At 45.8% G+C, this 20,720-nt stretch overlaps 1 protein-coding gene across 6 annotated transcripts in view; it reads right to left on the bottom strand.

Moving 5' to 3' along the window:
* TTLL10 (tubulin tyrosine ligase like 10) overlaps nt 1-20,720 on the bottom strand; it is a 261,339-nt gene that overhangs the window by 58,975 nt on the left and 181,644 nt on the right. For 4 of the 6 annotated variants that reach the window (XM_075906186.1, XM_075906188.1, XM_075906190.1 and 1 more), the window contains 3 exons: nt 8,762-8,912; nt 8,413-8,619; nt 6,555-6,744 (listed from right to left, as the gene is read on the bottom strand). In XM_075906186.1, coding sequence (XP_075762301.1) covers nt 6,555-6,744; nt 8,413-8,619; nt 8,762-8,900 — 536 coding nt within the window. In that variant the 5' untranslated portion in view covers nt 8,901-8,912. Of the gene's footprint in view, nt 1-4,438; nt 4,671-6,554; nt 6,745-8,412; nt 8,620-8,761; nt 8,913-20,720 lie in introns of those variants that run through there. The other 2 variants (XM_075906192.1, XM_075906191.1) reach the window with 2 other exon arrangements.

Here is a 20,720-nt window from a genome sequence, read left to right as displayed (position 1 = left end):
CCTTTAATGTAGATCTGGCCCTAGTGAGACACAGATTTGTATTCGGTCTTTGAGAAGTAATGGGTTAGAGTCAAAGCTACAAGCAAGGACTGTGTTTTTAAAAAGGATGCTTAATTCACAATGCTCAAGGAAATGAAACACTGATTAAAGCAAGGGGGGAAGCAGTGCTGGATTTATACACAAGTTAAGTAAGAACAACGAGAAATCCCGTGGCACCTTCTAGACTAATATTTATTGGAGTATTAAATAGTCTATAAGGTAGCTATTAGTCTATAAGGTGCCAAAGGACATCTTGTTGTTTATGCAGATTCAGACTAACATGGCTACCCCTTTGATACTTTCCACCAAGTTGTAACTTACATCTTAGGGCTTCAGATTATGAGGGACCTCTAAATACAAAAAAATGTACTAGTTTTTAGTAGCATCCTCGCCTATGTATCGGCATATATGCAAATATAAAACTTTATTATTTCTATTTTCATTGTCATTTCTGTTAGAAGAATGCACATTTTTTTGGTAATGCTAAACACTGTCGAGCTGGAGGACTTCTTACTCCGATGCCTGTAACTATCATTGTACGAGGAGTAAGGGAAGTTGGAGGAAGAGTGCTCCCTCTTAAACTTGACATATCCTAGGGCCTCAGCATGTCTTAATCTGGTCCTGGGGGAAAGGGAGCAATAGGCTTTCCAAAATAGTGTAATATATAGGCTAAGATTAGCAAATGTTAGACAATTCCTCCAGGAAGCCTATAAATGTCACAGCTTTACTGCTAAATATACTGTGTAATCTCAATTGTAGAGGCAGGACCAATGGGACATGACAGACACGGATCGTGTTCTGTGCTCCTGTAGAGCTTGATATTACATAGTAAGTTGAAAAACAATGCCGAGTTAATAAGGTATCAAAACGCCAACCTAAAACTTGTTCCTTCTTAAAGGAAAGCTGTGACGTGATGTACTAGAGTGAGTGGGCAGGAGAAGCAGATGAATGTTAAGTCACTGCCATTGATTCACTGGGTGTTAATGGCCTCATTGCAGTGCCCTGTTAGGCCCCTGTCACTCCCTTTTTAAGCGGGGGGGGGGGGGGGGGAATAATCAAAGTTAGGCAGGAACCAGAATTTTTGTTTTCTGGGAACATAAGTACAGTCATAATGGGTCAGACCAAAGGTCCATCTAGCCCAGTATCCTGTCTGCCGACAGTGGCCAATGCCAGGTGCCCCAGGCTGTGTCCAGACTCAGGGGTTTTTTTCGGGAAAAGTAGCCTTTTCCCGAAAAAACTTCCCCTGCGTCCAGACTCAAGCCGCGTTCTCTCGAAATAATTTCGAAAGAACGCGGCTTTTCTTTCGATGGCGGTAAACCTCGTTTCACGAGGAAGAACGCCTTCTTTCGAAAATTCCTCTTTCGAAAGAAGGCGTTCTTCAATGTAAATAGGGCTTCCTCAAAAGAGAGCATCCAGACTCGCTGGGTGCTCTCTTTCGAAAAAGCGGATTGCTCTTTCGAAAGATCCGCCTGCAGTCTAGACGCGATCTTTCGAAAGAGGCTCTTTCGAAAGATGCTTTCGAAAGAGCCTCTTTCGAAAGAAGCCTGCAGTCTAGACATAGCCCCAGAGGGAACAAATAGAACAAGGAATCATCAAGGGTGCATCTACCCCGCGGGGCTTACCTCAAAATAAGCTACACAAATTGAGCTACATCAATTGTATAGCTTATTTCGAAATTGGGAGCATCTACACAGCACTTATTTCGAAATAGAGCACTCTTCCTCCGACTTCCCTCACTCCTCGTACAATGAGGGTTTCAGGAATCAGAGTAAGAAGTCCTCCAGCTCGACAGTGTTTCAACATTATTTCAAAATAACGCATTGCTGTATAGACGTAACCCAAATTATCCACCCCCTCACCCATTCCCAGCTTCTGCCAAACAGAGACTAGGGATACCATTCCTGCCCATCCTGGTTAATAGCCATTGATGGACCTATCTTCTGTGAATTTATCTAGCACTTTTTTGAACCCTGTTTAAATCCTGGCCTTCACAACATCCTCTGGCAAGGAGTTCCACAGGTTCACTGTGTGTGACATGAAGAAATATTTCCTTTTGCTTGTTTTAAACTTGCTACCTATTAATTTCATTTGGTGACCCCTAGTTCTTGTATTATTCACTTTCTCCAGCCCAGTCATATCTCCCCTTTAGTCTCCTCTTTTCTAAGATGAAAAGTCCCAATCTTATTAATCTCTCCTCATATGGCAGCACTTCCATACCCCTAATCATTTTGTTGCCCTTTTCTGAACTAATGGGAAGTTTAATTATTTTGATATTTGTTTTCACATTGAATTGGAATTATAACAACCCTTTTGCAACAATCTCCCATGAAATAAAATGTAAAATAAAATTCACTGGGGGGGGTGTCTATCGAAGCATTTCATTTTGACAAAATCACACTGTTTCACTCTCATTTCAACTTTAAAAAATGGAACCATTCAGTCATTTCAAAATGAAAATTTGAAGCATTCCATGTTGATAATGTCAAAACATTCCTTTTCCACAACCTCAAAATGCTCATTTCCATGGATTTTTTTTTTTCAAAACAAAATTTTGTTGAAATCAATGTATACATGCAAAAAGTTTCCATTTCCCACCGGAAACCTGTTCAGCTAAAAATGTTTTAACCAGCTGCCATAATAAGGCCCACCAATCTTTGCCAAAAGCAGTAAGATCTCAGGATAGAAAAGTGCTATCTAAGCAATCAATATTTATTGCTATTATTATTATTTCACTAGTGGCTATTCTTTAGTGTGGGTTTGAACGAGTGATCTGAAACATCACTGTGGAGTAGTATTCAAAACCAGAACCCTGCCTTTAGGGCTTCAGCTTGTTTCTAGTCTAAAGTGCAAGGATGATCATATGGTGCTTTGTCCTGCCGTGAATGGAGGGACCTGACTTGCTGACCTCTCGAGGTCCCTTCCAGTTCTAGTGTTCTGTGATTCTATGCTTCTAATGTCATGAAACTTTGGATAGATAGAAAGAAACTAGGTGGTATGTTCTCTTCTCATGGATTAACTTCAATCACTGGAATGGCCTTCTGGGAGAGAAATTGTCTTCACAAGTGTCCCAGGTGGTTAGGGGAATCATTTGAACAAATCCCCCCTTGAATATTTGCCTTATAAGTATAACTCTCCCATGACTCCACTCTGGGGGTGTGTCTAGACTACAGGGTTTTGTCGACAAAAGTGGACTTTTGTCAACAAAACTATACCTGTGTCTACACTGCCGCTGAGTTCTGTCGACATAACATCAACAGAACTCAGCAGTTTTGTCGACGGCTGTAAACCTCATTCTATGAGGAATAATGCCTTTTGTTGACAGAGTTCTGTCGACAGAAGGCATTATTGCATCTACACTGTCCTTTGCATCTACACTGTCATGTCGACAAAGCGGCTTGCTTTGTTGACAGAATTGGATGTAGTCTAGACGCTCTTTGTCGACAGAAGCTTTGTCGACAGTATCTGTCGACAAAAGCCTGTAGTCTAGACGTACCCTGGTAGTGTAAAGACTGAGGTGAAATTACATTTACATATCAAAGGTTTAAAAGGGACATGGTGTCAATGAGAATTTGATCTTGTTTGACTGTTTAGCAATATACAAATCGATGTTTCTCTATAACAGACACTAGTAAGTACAATGCATTGTAGCTATAAGAGAAAGGAGATACTACCATAATACTCCAGCCAGCATTTATTTAGTGCCTTTCATCCCAAAGGATTTCACAGCACTTTAGAAACGACATATGTAAGGATCACTTCATCCCCCTGTGGCTTGATACACAGCAGTTTGCAACACTACACAATTTAAAACAGGAAGGGAAGAAGACTACCTTGGGAGAACAGGCTGCTAATCTTGTGGGCTCTGACACAGCCCAGAGAATAGACACAGAAATGGGGTTATCCTTACCCATACACAGACTATGCAGCTGTGTAGGGCACCCAAAAATCTGGGGCACCACTGGGTCTTAATGTCTACCCACCCACCTCTTCTTATCCCTGTCCAGTGGCTCTGCATCCTGCAGAGAGGATCTAGTTAACTTCTAAGTGAAAAAGCCGGCCAGAGCTATTAGCAGAACCCACGAAGGAGCCACAACAGTGATAATGGAGCCATTTAATACGCATTCGCCAACCCCAGCTAAAGACTGTCAGTTTCTAAATTGACTATGTAAGTCAACAGGACCTTAGTTTGCTTTACAACTATTTCAATTGTGTGTGAAATTATAAAATCACATCTTTAAAAAAAATCATCATTCCTGCCTCTATCCCAGTCTGCTGTGGGCACAGGGACATCACCACGTTGATTTTTGAATTGCTTCCAGAGCAACTTCCTGGGTATTTTGTTCCTTTCAAAGTTAAACAAACACATATGAAAGTGAAGTAAAGTAATAGAAATTCTAACCTTTGCTCAGCAGACACTAAATGCCTTAGCAAAGCTTTCACTGCCCCCTGGCCTTCCTTCTGCTTGGAAAACTTGGCTTCTAGCAGGGCCATAAAGAGAGCTTCTACAGAAACCAAGCCATCGCTTAATGGAGCAGGTACTGCTGTAGAGTGTGGGGTGCTTAGCTCCCTGAGCGGAGAACGATAGCTTCAGTACAGTCAATGGCGGCTCTGCAATCAAACCTGCCTCTGCTTTATGTATGCGGGTTCCAAAGAAGTTGTTTGGCAGGTTCAGAAAACCCTCAGCACTATAAACAAGGACTGGTCTCCTAGCAACAGGTGCCTAGCTACCATTGCTAATTGTGGAAGGGGTTCCAGCATTAAACACGCAGAGTGACTTTGACACGGGGGGCGGGTGGGTGTTTTTAGGTAAAACTCTGCGATGATAAAGGCTCAGGGAAGGGCTGCTGTTTGAGTGGGTGCCTGTGTCTGTGTAGCGGAGAGGCGGGGAAGCCAATTTGGTGGGTGGAGTGCTTGGTGACTGGCTTGCTTCAATGCAATCATCCAAGGTCATCTTCAAGTCTTTGAAAGGTCAGGCTTCCCCGCTGTTGACTGACACGATGCCTACTTTCCGTGTCACTTGGAAGCAAACAATGTCAGCTACTTCCTTTCCTTCCCCCTGCACTCGTCACCTGATAAAACCAGACTCCGAGTGGCTGCCCCTATGGATTTTGATCGTGGCGTACCTGCCCTTTCAGGGCAGGCACCAACCGCTTTCCTCAATGCTTCAGCTCCCCTGACTTTGTTAACATCTCTCTGCTGATACCCGTCAGTATGTTGCAGGAGGTGAAGTTCAAAACTGGCAACGCACAGGCAAACCAGGGACAGAGGCGCGTTCAGATTATGTAACGGTCTGCTCAGTACCTGCTTGGGGAGGCAGTCTTTAGACTTGTCTGTGCAGATGGGTACATACCCTTGGGATCAACGTGTAATAATCTGTCCCAAAATGTTTAGCCACAAATGAGTAGCATAACGTAAGGCACTAAAATACTGGGGAGTCCTAACCTGTTTATAGTGAGGGTCATTGGTGGTTCTTTGGCTCATGGCTGGTTCTTTCTTTCCGTACAAATAACAGGCAAAGAACAAGGAGGCTCAGGTTATTGAGCATAGAGGCAGGTGTTTTATATCTTCCTCTTGTGGAGGTGCCTCATAAATTGTCAGAATGACCCTGGAGGTCAGGCGGGGTATCTTGATTCTAATTGGAGCGATTCTTCTCCAGACTGCCTCCAAGTAGTCTCCAGGCTGCTCTAAGTTGCGCCAACTTGTCACGTTCCCATAGGTGATGGTATACGAGCCAGCCAGAGAGCAGCGGGCTCCCTCCCTCTTTTTTCTTACTCTGGCATGGCCCATACCCCAGGGCTACGTCTAGACTGGCATGATTTTCCTCAAATGCTTTTAACAGAAAAGTTTTCCGTTAAAAGCATTTGCGGAAAAGAGCGTCTAGATTGGAACGGATGCTTTTCCGTAAAAGCACTTTTAAGCGTCCGTGCCAATCTAGAGGAGGTTTTGCGCAAGAAAGCCCCGATCGCCATTTTCGCCATCTGGGTTTTTTGGTGCAAAACAATACCGCGTTGTCTACACTGGCCCTCTTGCACAAAAGCATTTGTGCAAGAGGGCTTTTGCCCGAACGGGAGCAGCATAGCATTTCCGCAAGAAGCACTGATTTCAGACAGTAGGAAGTCAGTGTTCTTGCGGAAATTCAAGCAGCCAGTGTAGACAGCTGGCAAATTTTTCCGCAAATCAAATGCTTTTGCAGAAAAACTTGCCAGTCTAGACACAGCCCAGGTGTTTTGAGGGGAGCAGAAAGTATAAAGATATTTTGGAAGCTCCAAGCCACACAATGCACTGCCAGGGGTTGGGCTCTTTATTACCCTGGTGCACTGTGAGAGTGGAAGAAAGGGGTTGAAAGCAACTAGCCTAGGAAGCTGGCATATGGTAAGGAGAGGCCATTTTCTAAGGACACTTTTTAGAGCAGAACCACAGCAAACCCCCTACAGGTGTGGGATCAGGAGTTTCCCAGCCTCAGGGAACCCAGGCTGGTCTGTACTGTATATATCAAGAAAGCCTGTGGTGCTTGCCTGACACAGATGCCTTGGAGCCAAGTTTCAATGGATTTGAAGTGATACTCCATGTCTCCGTAGGAGGAAGAGACAAACTTGTAGGAATCAAAGATCTGCAGCCTGCCCCTTTTCCACCTGGCCCCGAGGCTACTCTCACCGGCCCCCAACCAGATCTCCACATGGACAATGTCATGGAATTGCCTCCTTCCTGCAATGACAAGAAAATGACTTTGCATTTCCCAAAGTTGCCTTTAAAACTGCATGCTGGGAGGTGCTGGGCTAACAGCTCTGGAGGATGTCTTTCCAAAGACAGGCAGTGTCACTGTTTAATCAGCAGCTCTTTTCCTAACCAGAAAGGACTACCAATTCAGACTCCATAGCCATTCAATCATTCATCCCTCTTCCGAGATCACTCCCCTCCCCCTCCAAGAACTCCCAGGAAAGCCACATGGATTGGAACTGTCTGTGATAGGGAAACCTAATAGGATCTTGGAATGAAGCTCTGCAAACTCACGTCAAGCCACCAAACAACTTCAACTAAAACGTGTTGTTAAATTCTCACAATTGTGCTGAAGATTTGGAAAGATGGCACTGGAAAATTTTCCCGCAAAAAGCCTTTCTGGTCTGGTCCCATCAGGAACTGCAGAGGTAGTCATGACTTGAGAATCCCCCAAACCACATCTTCATAACTCAGAAAATGTTCATTCTCAGTTTAATTCCAGAAAGGTGTAAAAAATTGGGAGTGTTATTACTTCATTGAACCTGGATCATTCAAATCCAGATTCACAGCCCTATATGGTGGCTCACAGATACTCTAAGGCTGTGTCTACACTGCACCCCTTTTCCGGAAAAGGGATGCAGATGAGACAAGTCAGAATTGCAAATGCAGCGGGGATTTACATTTTCCCCACTGCATTTGCATGAACATGGCTGCCACTTTTTTCCGGCTCGGGGCTTTGCCGGAAAAAAGCGCCAGTCTAGACAGGGATCTTTCGGAAAATAAAGCCTTTTCCAAAAGGTCCCTTATTCCTGATTTTAAGAGGAATAAGGGACCTTTCGGAAAAGGCTTTATTTTCCGAAAGATCCCTGTCTAGACTGGCGCTTTTTTCCGGCAAAGCCCCGAGCCGGAAAAAAGCGGCAGCCATGTTCATGCAAATGCAGCGGGGAAAATGTAAATCCCCCCTGCATTTGCAATTCTGACTTGTCTCATCTGCATCCCTTTTCCGGAAAAGGGGTGCAGTGTAGACACAGCCTAAGGGTATGTCTACACTACCACCCTAGTTCGAACTAGGGTGGTTAATGTAGTCATTCGAAGCTGCAAATGAAGCCCGGGATTTAAATATCCCGGGCTTCATTTGCATCTTGCCAGGCACCGCCATTTTTAAATCCCCGTTAGTGTGGACTCCGTGCCTGCAGCTACACGCAGCACGGAGTAGACAGTTCGAATTAGGCTTTCTAATTCGAACTACCGTTACTCCTCGTGGAACGAGGTGTGCCGCGTGCCGGGGATTTAAAAATGGCGGCGCCCAGCAAGATGCAAATGAAGCCCTGGATATTTAAATCCCAGGCTTCATTTGCAACTTCGAATGACTACATTAACCACCCTAGTTCGAACTAGGGTGGTAATGTAGACATTCCCTAACAGTGTTGTATATTTCTCCCTTAGATGAAATGGCTGAGGGGGTACACATGGGCAATACACATGAGGATGGATGAATAGATGGATAGATGGATGGTGTAGTATGTGTGGTTGGGCTGGATGGATGGATGAACATGAAAGATGGTGGGAATACATATGAGGATGGATGGCTAAGTGAATAGATAGAAGGGGCATAGAGGGGGTGGATGGATGAATAGATATTTTTGTCCACATTACGTTCCGTGTTGAAGTACGTTCCTGAAATGAAGATGAGGTCTCCTGGCTTCATGTGCTCCTCACTGGGCAGAGTGATGGGGAGTGTGTCGTACTGATATGCCTGGTTTCCTGGACCGATACAAAAGCCAAATTCTGATTTTAAGTCACACAGCACCCTCCGAATCAGTCCGCAGCAGTCCAGGAAAAGTGGGGATTCATACTCTGGAGCTGGGGAGCAAGGCAAGCATGTCAGCAGTAGGCGAGGAATACAATAAAGGAGAACGGGAGAGTCACTTGGTTGAGAAAAGACGCGGGGAGAGAGGCAGCTTTGCACAATAATTCAGCTTTGGCTAAAAGGATCTGCACTTACTGCCTGGCTCGTGGTACTTCTTGGCATAGGGCACGCCTATGTAACTCTTTGCCTGCTCTAGAAACTTCATCCGCAGCTGCCACCGATAGTCAGGATCCCGAAGTTGGCTCTGGATAGATAGTTTCTTCCCTAGGAGCATCTGCAGCTCCTCCTGAATCAAAAGACAAGGCAAAAAGAATGAAAATCCAGCAGCCAGCCCCATCTGTTGTTTTGGTTCTTTTCCTCAAGAGGAAACATTTTTTCTAGAGAGGGAGTGAGCAAAGTCAGTGAAAGCTGGAGTCTGGCCCAGGCTCAATTCTAGCTCTGTCTTGGCCTTGTCTCCCCGAGTGAGGAGGTGCCAAGCCAGGGTGAATACTCTGGCATTTCTTCCTAGAGGTCACATTGACCTTTAGGAATGTTCTTTGTATTTTCCTGTTCATGCTCAATGTGCCTGATTAGCTTCAATGCTTGGCTCATACAGACGGAGCCAGAACCTTGTCCTTGCTTTACCTTCCAGCTTCCCAGTTTACACTTCTCATGGTCAATCCACCCACATTTTAATCTACAGACTCATACTGTATAAGAAAACCACAGATTGGGAGGAGGGCAGAGCTGCAACCTGGGATACTGAAAATAATTCCATTAGGCACTTCTCCTTCTTGGAAGTGATGTCTAATTGTTAAAGCACAGGGAGGACTGAGGTGTCAGGACTTCTGGATTCTGACTTGAAATTCTCTTTAACTCCCTGTGCTTCTGTTTCTTATCTGTGAAATGAAGGGGAATGCAGACCTTCCTCCCAGAATTATGAAGGCAAGTTGACTTAACTGTGTCAGTACAAAATTGGAGTCCGCATCCGCATCTGCAAAAATGATCTGAAGATATCCACATCCACGGATGTGAATGCAGAGAACAGGAGAGTCCCAAGGATATAAAGAGGGTTCTAGATACTGATGTGGATACAAATTTTGTATCTGCAGAAATGGGCCATGGAGATCCGCATCCACATCTGTGGATATCTGCAGATCATTTTTACGGATGCAGATGCAGACTCCAATTTTGTACTTACGTAGACAGTTAAGTCAACTTGCAGATGAAATGAAATGAATAGGTTTAAAACAAGAGTAGGGAACCTTTTTTGGTTCGGGGGCCACTGACCCATAGAAAAATCAGTCAGGGGCCACACACAAGTGAGAAGCAACAATGACAACAACAACAAAAACTAAACGCTCACTGATGTGGCCCCCAACTGAGAAGGAGAAAGACACTCCTCACATTCTATTAGCACGCCAGAGCCTAGTGGAGTCCAGGCTAGTAATAGATTGAGTCCTCCAGTCCTGTAGGCTCCCCAGTGCTGAGTGGGGGGGAGCCCTGAGCCTCGGGGGCTGGGTCCAGTCAAGCTGGAGGTCTAATCTGGCCCCCAAGCCTTAGATTCTCCACCCCAGGTTTAAAACAAACAAAAGGAAGTACTTCTTCAATACACAGTCAACCTGTGGAACTCCTTGCCAGATGATTTTGTGAAGGCCAAGACTCTAACAGAGCTCAAAAAAGAGCTTGATAAATTCATGGAGGTTAGGTCCATCAATGGCTATTAGCCAGGATGGGCAGGAATGGTGTCCCTGTTGATCAAAAGTTGGAAATGGGTGACAGGGGATGGATAACTTGATAGTTATCTATTCTTTTCATTCCTTCTGGGGCACCTAGCATTGGACACTGGCAGCAGACAGGATACTGGGCTAGGTGGACCTTCGGTCTGACCCAGCATAGCCATTCTTATTCTAATGTTCTTACGTTAGATACAATGAAAAGAGCAGGAAATTGGTCCATCAAGGAGTTCTCAGTGACACATAAAAGCTACAAAAACCAAATCTGAGTAATGTGTTTTCAAAACCCTTCAGTGAGAGTGCCGGGTGTTACATTGTTACTTAAGGGCTGTGTCTAGACTGCATCCCTTTTCCTCTTAAAAAATGGAATAAGGGATCTTTCAGAAAAGGCTTTATTTTCCGAAAGATCCCCGTCTAGACTGGCGCTTTTTTCTGGCAAAGCCCCGAGCCGGAAAAAAGTGGCAGCCATGTTTATGCAAATGAAGCGGGGGAGATTTAAATCCCCGCTTCATTTGCAATTGCGATGTGTCTAATCTGCATCCCTTTTACGGAAAAGGGATGCAGTCTAGACACAGCCAAGAAGTTTATGGCTGGAATGTTTCTATATAAAATGTCTGTCTATATTCCCCAAAAAAGCCTTCCAAGATCTACTGATGCGATGACAGCATGAAGATGTATGACACCCCAGTTCCAAGCCTGTAAGATATATCCTGATTTATGTAAAAAATAATACATCCATCAGAGGACATACAGTAATGATTCTCTTTCAGGGTTCTCATTTGCCATATGCTAAAAGCACCATACCGAAACCAAAGGAAAATTTGAAACAGAACTAAATATTATATTAAACTGCACCTCTATCTGAAGGATTCCTTAAAAATTAAAATAGTACTGAAGAATTAATACTGCTTTGCACTTACACAGTACTATCCATGCTGGGACGCCACATTTTGTCTAGAAATGAGCTTCCCCATTAAACAGAGAGACAAATGTGCAGAGATCAACAAATGTGTTTCATACAGCGAGCAAGTTGCATGACACAGGAGCTACACATCACAATTCTCCGCGTTTTGCTCTCGCCATTTGATGGACTGGCTTCATTAAGTAGATTAATGAAGGCAGCTGGCAGCGTGAGCAACTATGATAATTTTTTCTTCTGGGAAAGACGATGCCTGTCTGTAAGCAACACTGCTTTTTTGTGTGTTCAATCTCCCCTGGAAATATTATTGCTTCCCCCTATAGAAAGATACAGCTCTGGGATGGAAAACTATTATCTGGGTAGTTTATGTGAGAAGTCTGGACCGTTTCCATATGATACAGATCATTGGTGTTTAGATGAACAGCAATGCTCCATTCAACAAGAACTGTACTGAAACGAACACTCAGGGTTGATAGAAATGCACTGAATACCAACCTCAGCCATTGGGTGACAGTATGGTGTTTTCTAGTGATGCTGGCTAGGGGAGAGTTGGGCTTGCAGGAGAATCTTTCATTCAAAGATATTTTTATTGGTGTCTTGCTATGGCAGCTCATACATTCCGATTGCCTTGTTTTTTTGCTAAGCGAAGGGTCAGTGCAGTATGTTTCTCGGGAAGCAATGTTTTAATAGAGCTTGGAAGTTGGCCACAAATGCAGAGGTAGAGCCGAGCTGTAGCTGGCACTGACGTGTAACCATTTATTATGTTTTTTTCTAGCCCTGCATTTGTACTTTCTGACAGCAGCAATCTTTCCAGATGTTGCTTTTTTAATGGGGGTAAAGCACTCTCTGGATGGATGGAGCCCACCTCTTGGAGAAAGCGGAGTGTGTGAGTGGTTAAAACAGTGAATAGAGAGTGAGAAAGGCCCTGGCACTGCTCCACTGTGTGAACTGGGGCAAGTCACTTCACTCTTCTATGCCTCAGTTTCCCCATCTGTAAACTGGAGATAACAACCCCTACCTACCTCCCATGATTTAATGAATGCCTAAAAAACACATTGAGATCCTCTTTAATTAATGCAGACTTCATGCTTGTGCCTCCCAAGAATGAGGTGTGCAAACTGGCACCCAGAAACAAGCTGCAACCACAACTGTTGTGAGAGATTTATATTCCATTCTAGCAGGGGATTTTCATCTGACAGAATATGGGTACCAGGTTTTCAATAGAGACTTCTCAATACTTTTGAATCAAGATTTCAGAATTTCCATAGCCAGGGGTGCAGCAAGGAGCAATATGTGTTCAGTGTGGACTCCCTTTTCAGAACAGCTCTGGCATTTGTCTCAAGTGCAACCCATAAAGGAGCAACCCAATTTGGCCAGTGTCAAAGACTGGGTCCTAACTATCCTCCCGAATAAGGCTATCAGTAGCTAGAGAAAGCCAAAGGCAAAGAAACCATCATGCATCCACTTACAGTTTGCATAGGAGCCAGTGTTACTATTATCTATCCTGGAAAAAAGATTCCTACTTGATCTACTGCGTCCTATATAGCTTGGAATGGTCAGAGAAAGCTGAAGTGCCTTTTGTTGAGGAAACAGGCCACTTCTTTTACCACTTGCTTCTCGCTGGTCCTGCCTCAGCACAGAGACAGGACAAGATGACTTTTTTCAGCTCAACACTTCAATGGGTCTGTGACTGGCAACATTAAACTTGTAAATCAGTGATGGGCCAAAACCAAACCTCTGGAACAAAGAGCTGGGGGTGGAGAAGTGACAGGCGTCAGCCTGGTTTCATGCCTTGGGGCTGGTTTTTGGGGTTAATGGATCAAATCAAAACCTTGGATCTGGACACCTTAGAACTAGGCAAGTTCCATCCCAGATTACTAATGGAATCACCCATCAGGCAAGCATGAGAAGAAACCAGCATTCCCCCCGCTTCCGGCACACGGAGGAAAGACGTGGAAAATTCTTCTCTCCAGATTGTTGTTTGTTTATAAAGGGCTTCTGCTATAAAATGATTTTGAACTCAAAGGCCTTTGGGGAAATGCTGCCACCTCCTGTGTGCAGAAAGACTCATGCTCTGGGTCAGGTAAGGCCCAATCTGAGCATTGTACAAGGGCCCCTAGGACTGAAGTCACTGTTCACAATTTCCTCGAACCGCCTTTATTGCCATGGGCCTCATTTGCCAAAGTGCTGAGCACCCTGAATTCTGCTTACAGGAAGCTGTAGGGGCTCAGCATCACTGGACATCAACTCCTTTGTGGGTAGAGACATCATTGTTCTGGGTAAAAGCTGACTGAGCAAAGCAGTGTATGTCCTTGGGTAACCCATGCACCTACCGGGTGTGGTTCACTGTCTTATGGGGCGGCACTTAGACCACTTACAGAGAGAAAGAATGAGTTTGCTCTACGGCAGTGGTCTCCAACCTTTTTACACCCAAGATCACTTTTTAAGTCTCAGAACAGGCGAAGATCTACTGCCCCGCCCCTTCCTTGAAGCCCCGCCTACATTACATGAGGAAATCTAATGTAAATGTACTGTGCAGGTGCGCAGTTCAGAGAGGGCTCAAGAGCGACTCTTAGAGCCCCTGAAATCTACCGGTAGATCGCGATCTACTGGTTGGTGACCACGGCTCTACGGCCTTAACTGGGCGCTGGCTGGCTTTTAGCTCTGGCTGTAGAGACTCATGCTGGCATTACATGCATCATCACAGCCAGGTCCAAAATCCAGTGAAGTCAATGAAAAGACTCCCATTGGCGTCAATGGGCATTGGATCAGGCCCTTGTGCTGTACAAATCCTTTAACTCAGAAATCCTTTCTCTTCTTTACCTCTCCCTGTTTCTTCTGAACGACATTTAAGGCTCAGACAAATCTGTGAGCTTCTGGATTTTCAGCTGCAACTTCGGACCCACCAGCGCCATGAAGTAATGTCACTTTCAGCCAGGCAGAATCAGAATCAGTGTGTGAGGTGCAGCAGTGGGGGAAAGAAAAAGCAAACAGCAGCTATTGTGTATCGACTTTCCCATCGCTTGGGTTTCTGGCAGCCAGTGGTTAAAATCCCAGTAGCATTATTCATGTGGGAGTCACCTGCCCTGCCTTGAGAGTCTCCTGGCAGATACACTTCTAAGCCTGTATTCCTGTGTGGTGTATCCTCATAGCAACCGATGTACGTCACCTAGTGCTCGTATTCACAGAGCCTGGGCTGAGCACACAGGAAGCAAGGCCATTGTCGACCTGAAAATATGGCTAATTTCCTGTATTCTTCCGAGCCCTCCCCCCTACATCAGCTAAGACAAGGCTTCTTTGCGGCCCCTCCCTCCACTCCATCGCATAATGAAAGCACTGAACTGCCCGTCACCTGAGGAAACAGACCAAAGGAGATTTCTCCGGTGGCAACTGGGCACATCTCAGCCATGTGTCTCATAACAACTCACGAGCCTCTCGGCCTGCAGGCACACAGGAACTGCCGAGGTGAAGCAGATATGTGGTCAGTCTGTTCTAGTGTCCTGTTTCTGACAACAACCAGGTCCTGATACATCTGAGGAAGGGCAGGAAACTCGGCAGTTATGAGATAATCTGGCCCCAGCCATTGATTCCTTGGAACCCCCGCTAGCCAGAGGCAGGGCTGCATTTAACCTGAGGGATGCCATCTTGCAGGAGGCACAGGTTTAACCCCCACTGAGGGAGGTGAGAAGCATAAAACCAGATGCAAAATGACTATGGGGGAACCAAAAACCACACCATGAGGAGAGGGGGGAAGGAGGCTGAAATGAGTTCAAGACTCAAGCTATTTTCCAACCCTGAAAAGCTAATTTTAGACTGAGTGGTTTGTGTATTACCAGTTCATAGGCCAGGAACAGCCTTGTGCCGAGGCCTGTGAAAAAGTAACGTATATTTTTCTATCAACATTAAAATGGTTTGCACAAAATACATTATTCACTGGCCTGCCTGGGCCCTTCCACATCCTGCTGAGGGTTTTTTTGGAGCGGTGCAACAGCCAGGACCTTATTAAGGGATGAGGAAGAACCACCCAAGTTCTAGTCTAAAAACTTCTGGCAAGGCCTACAGCTTCTTCTCCATGGAGTCAGTAGAAAGACTCCCAGTGACTTCAAGGAGAGTGCTCACAGCTCCTGCTGACTTCCCTAGTAGCTGGATCAATCCCTTATATCCATCTGGTCCTCAGCTGGGTGCCCCTCTTTGCCCACCTGTGAAACGAGCATGCTAGTTCTTATAGAGACTATTGTATGTGAGGAGAGGAGAGGGGACAAAGGCTTAATAAATGTTTGGAGAGCCATTTGGTGTTATAAAGGTGCCAAGTATTACTGGAAGGGCAAATCCCTAAACCCTGGTCTACACTAGGGAGTTATTTTGAAATAACCTGCCTTATTTTGAAATAATAAGCGTCGCGTCCATACTACCAAAGCCCGTTATTTCAAAATCTGTACTCCTGCTTTCCTCGGGGAATAACCTTACTTTGAAATAGCATTAGTATGGATGCACCATTGCTGCTATTTCAAAAGAACTATTCCCCAGAGTAATTTCAAGTAATTACTCCCTAATGCTTCCCGGGGCTGTAAGTCAAAGTAGTACATTCATAATGATGGAGTCTGCCTCAGACTAATTTTGAGGCTCCCCCATAGATGGGAGTTGCTATTTCAATTTTGTTATTTCAGGAGTTGTTGTTTTAAATTTAATTATTTCAAAATAATTTCCTAGTGTGGACATGCCCTATGTCATTGTTCTTGCTCCATTGATGTGTATGGAAGGACCAAGTGGAATCCGGCCTGCACTTTGGTCAATGGTGTTTTGTATTCGGACATGCAAAAAGTGTTTTGGTTTTATCACTTTTATCTTCCTCCTCCTGACTTCCTGATGATCTTCACTGAGCAGAGCTAACTGTGGTTTGAAGTCTCTCAGACTCTTTCCTTTCTTCCAACTGCAGGGTCAAATTTGGATTTTTTTGGTGCTGGTGTGAATTTGGACTAACCCCCCTGCAGGAGTTACTGCAGGTTTTCACCAATGTAACTGAGATCAGAATTGGGACAAAGGCTATGTCTACATAGCAGTGTTATTTTGGAATAACTAACGTTATTCCAAAATAACAAAGTCCGCATCTATACTACAAGCAGGTATTTCAACATAATATTGAAATACTGTCAAGCTGGAGGACTTCTTACTCCAACTTCTATAACCCTTGTTGTACGAGGAATAAGGGAAGTCGGAGGAAGATGCTCTATCTCAGACTTCCTGCTATGTAGACAGCGCCAAAAGCCAAAATAAGCTATTTCAGCTTCAGCTACACAATTGACGTAGCTCAAGTCGCGTAGCTTATCTCGGCTTTACCCCACTGTGTAGATGTGCCCTAAGGGTTTGGCTTCTGTGATCCACTGACAAGGTTCCACCAGGCTGAGAGTTACAGGAACCAAAATGCAGTTATAAGTAGCAGGTCTGAGAGAGCAGTTAAAAAACCCTTCTAACACCTTTTGGCAAGCAGGCCCCATGTTGTTTTTCTAAGGGCGTTGAACATTTCCAGCCTGCTCCCCGGGGTTTATCTGTGCAAACTTTGTACTGGACAGCATGATGGTGAGTCATTTGGCTCATAGATCCAGTGAGAGCGGAAAACTTCCTCCTGGACTCTCCCCACTCCACTCAGTAGCAGCTGCAGAGGGAGGGTCTCACCCGTTTTTCTCTATTTACTTCTTCACGCTAACTCTCTATGCCCACGAGGCTCTAAATTGAGGGGTGGGGTTAAAATCACAGCTCCTCCAGAAACCCAGCCATCGCGCCTCTCAAAAAGTTTGGCAGTTCAGGGTGAAATAAGCACCTTAAGATTTGGAAGAGCTAGTAAGGGGAGCCCAAAATAGGATCGCAGAGCTACTGCCAGGCAAAGCTCAGGACTGGCGCGCCAGGGAGAACTATGAGTCAGGCCAAAGCTGTGCGGTGGGGATGAGCGCTCTCTGAAATCCCGGAGACACACAACTAGGAGCACGTTACAGCACAGCAGAGCGCAGGCTCAGGTTTGTGAGGTGAAGGACTGAGCAGCCCAGGCTGCTATGAGGACAGGTAGGGAAGGGTCGGCTTAGCTCAATACTAAAGTGTAGCTGTGGTAAGGGCTTGGGTAACGCCCACAGGCAGAATTGAACTTGGGATCTCTGGAACTTAGTCCATGAGCCGCTACTGCTTGAGCTAAAACACAACTGGCTCTCAGCTGAGGCTGTAGAGCAAACTCATTATTCTCCCTAGACGTGGGCTCGGTGCCCCTAGATGGGACAGAGCCCCACACCCAGCAGGTGTGTGGGTTACACTAGCGCAGCAGAAAGGGCTGAGCACCAGGATTAAGGTACATGAGCAGCCAGTGCCAGGTCGTCTGTGCTGGAGAATCAGGAGGGGATGTAGCTCAGTGGTTTTCAAACTACGAGTCGCGACCCAGTACTGGGTGGTGGAATGTCGGGTGCTGGGTCTCGTTGCTGTCGGGGGATCAGGTGATCAGCATGGGGCAAAGGCAGCTACTTTCCTGTCCTGCACCCAGAAGCAGCCGACAGCAGGCCCAGCTTCTAGGTGGGGGGGTTGGGGAGAGGGAGCACACAGGGCTCTTCACATTGCCCTGAGCACTAGATCCGCACTCCCACGGGCTGGGAACTGGCTGCTTCTGGGGCGCAGCAAGGTCTGTGGTGCCAGGAAAGGCAGGAAGCTGCCTTAGAACCCCCACTGCACCGCTGAGCGAGAGCCACTCAGGGTCAGCCCCACCTGCCCCAGCCCTGACTCACCCCCAAAGCTGGAGACCCTTCCTACCGCCCAAAACTCTCCTCCTCAGCCCCACCCCACAACCCAAGCTCTAGTCAAACGATGTTGGGACATGGGCATCGACAATTTTCTTCAACTGGGTCATGGGGAAAAAAAGTTTGAAAACCACAGGTGTAGGCCATGGCAGAGGTGCATTGGCAGAGAACGGAGTGGGGTGAAGTTGGCCCAACATTCGTCTGCCTTTGAAGCACAAGCCTCTTGTTTCAGGAAGGACTTGTCCAAACCCCACCATGCAGGCTGTTTCCAAACTCTCTTCTCTCTCTCTCTTCGCCTCCCCCCCCCCTCCCCCCCCCCCCGATCAATTATTTTCCTTCCAGAAATCAAATAACCTGGTCCAGTCATTGTTTTTAAGATCGATCCCCTAACCTGCCCCAGTCATAAGGCTTGGGGAAAAGCTTGCCAGACCCTTTGTGAGTGCATGGTCAGGAGCCCAGTGTGCTGTTTCAGGTGATTTAACACAATCTGCAATCGACAGGGTTCTGGGTGCCTCTTCTTTGTTGCAGGTGCATTTTTGGCAAGCGGTGAGGCAAGGGAAATGCTGCACCTTCGCAAGAGCACTCGATCCACCTTTCCTGCCAATAGCCGAGGCGTGCCCTCTGGAACAGCGCTGGCATGCAGGAGACCCCACCGCTGCTAATGCCAAGCCTCCATCTTGGGATCTTTCATGGGAAGAGGTGAATCTGGGCTGAATTTGATCGATTGGAACACTCATTTAGTACTGGCTAGAATCAGGAATATTGTACCCATCTCTGCCTCTCTCTCCCCAATACTCAACTCTCTGCTATTCCATCTCAGTCCTGACTTGCACTGTCCTGGAGATCGCAGCCCCAAGCAGTGCCTCTGACACAGCATCTCAGTCCTGACCTGCCAAATCCTCCATGCACCTCTGTCTGAGCCTGCAGCACTCCTGCCATCCTTGTCCTCCTGCTCCACATAGTTCCTCCTGGCAACACCCCCTGCTATTACCTTTGCAGGTCTCCTCTAAACAGAGGCTGTCTTTCGTGCAACAATGAGCGTACATCTACACTGCACACTTTTATTTTGAAATAAGCTATTCCGGAAGAAATACTCTGAAATAACTTATTTTGAAATAGCGCGTCTACACTACAGGGAAGCCTCAAAATTAGTCTGAGGCAGGCTCCCCTAATGTGGACCTGCTACCTCGATTTAGAGCCTCAGGAGGCAGTGGGGAGTAATGACTTTGAATAGCCCTGGGGAGGAGCTATTTCAAAATAGCAGCAGTGGAGTGTCCACACTACTGCTATTCCGAAATAGCTATTTCAGAATAGGCGTTATTCCTCATGGAAGGAGGTTTACAGAAGTCAGACTAAGCCGCCTGTTATTTAAAATTTATTTTGAAATAACGGAATTGCTGTGTAGGCGCTCGCATTGTTATTTCAGAATAATGGCTGTTATTCTGAAATAATGCTGCTGTGTAGACTCACCCTGAGTATGTGTGTGTCATGCACATGTGTGCATGTGTGTCTACGATCTGCCAAATGTCTAAGGGCACATCTACATTCTGGGAAGATCGACTCTCCGGAGATTGATCTTCCAGCATTCGATTGAGCAAGTCTGGTAATGACCCACTAAATCAAATGTAGAGGACTCTGCTGTCGACCCTGGAACTCATTGCAGTCACGAGGAGTGAGGAAAGTCAATGGGAGAGTTTCTCCCATTGACTCTCACTGTGAGGCTGCGCCTCGAAATCAGTGCAAAGTACGCCGACTCCAGCTACACAATTCAAGTAGCTGAAGTTGTGTATCTTTCCTCTGCCAGTGTAGACGTAGCCTAACTGCTCACTTCCTCGGAGCAGTTCTTTCAGGGGATACAGCAGATGCCATCTGAAAGTGATCTAGCTGAAATGAGCATGTAGAGATGTCACTGAGAGGTAATTTGTAGGAGTGGGTAAATATTATAATGTGGCTGATGGAATACAAGGCTGTCGCCACCCCCGACTTGCCTGGCTCTGGTGAACCTGCAGTGAAACACGGAATAACTATTTTGATTTCTTAGTAATTCCTACCTCAAGCCCTAGAGGACCACGTGGTGTGAGGCAACCTGTACAGAACCTGGAGACAGGAGCACAGGTTGCCAGAGGGAAAAGTTTGGAGTCAGCAATAGGAAGTTAGTCTGTGTGCACATGGTTTGAATGCTAGCTGCTGATGCAGCATTTCTGTACACAGTTCTCCTAATAAACAGCTACATTAGTTTGTCAAGCATGGAGTCCTTACATTTTATTGCCCAGCAAAGTACGGGAAATGTAATATCCTCCACTTTGTCACTGGTGCTGGACCAATTAGTATACCACCCTAGAAATAAAAGCACAGTGTTTGAGCTCTGCTCCATCTGCCTCCTTGAAAAGTACCATCAGCCTCTGTAGCTAGTGATTCCTGTCGTGTTAAGGGAGAATGATGGTTTGTAACCATGACACGTGCCATTTGATTGACACCAAAATAAAGCCCAATCTCTTCCCAGCTGTCCTGTTTATCTGACCCTTATTACTTATGGCCAGAAGAAAAATAAATCTTTGGCAAAAATGAAGCGAAAGAAACTTGAATCACTCAGGGGATCTGGCAAACAGCTGGAGAAAGAGGTTGCAGTGCTTCTCAATGTTCCTTTAATCCAGAGGTATTGCAGAGATCTCCAAGAGTAGGCATTC

The sequence above is a fragment of the Pelodiscus sinensis genome, chromosome 23 (genome assembly GCF_049634645.1).
Source record: "Pelodiscus sinensis isolate JC-2024 chromosome 23, ASM4963464v1, whole genome shotgun sequence".
In the NCBI taxonomy this organism is placed as follows: domain Eukaryota; kingdom Metazoa; phylum Chordata; order Testudines; family Trionychidae; genus Pelodiscus; species Pelodiscus sinensis.
This window is presented reverse-complemented; position numbering and strand designations above follow the sequence as displayed.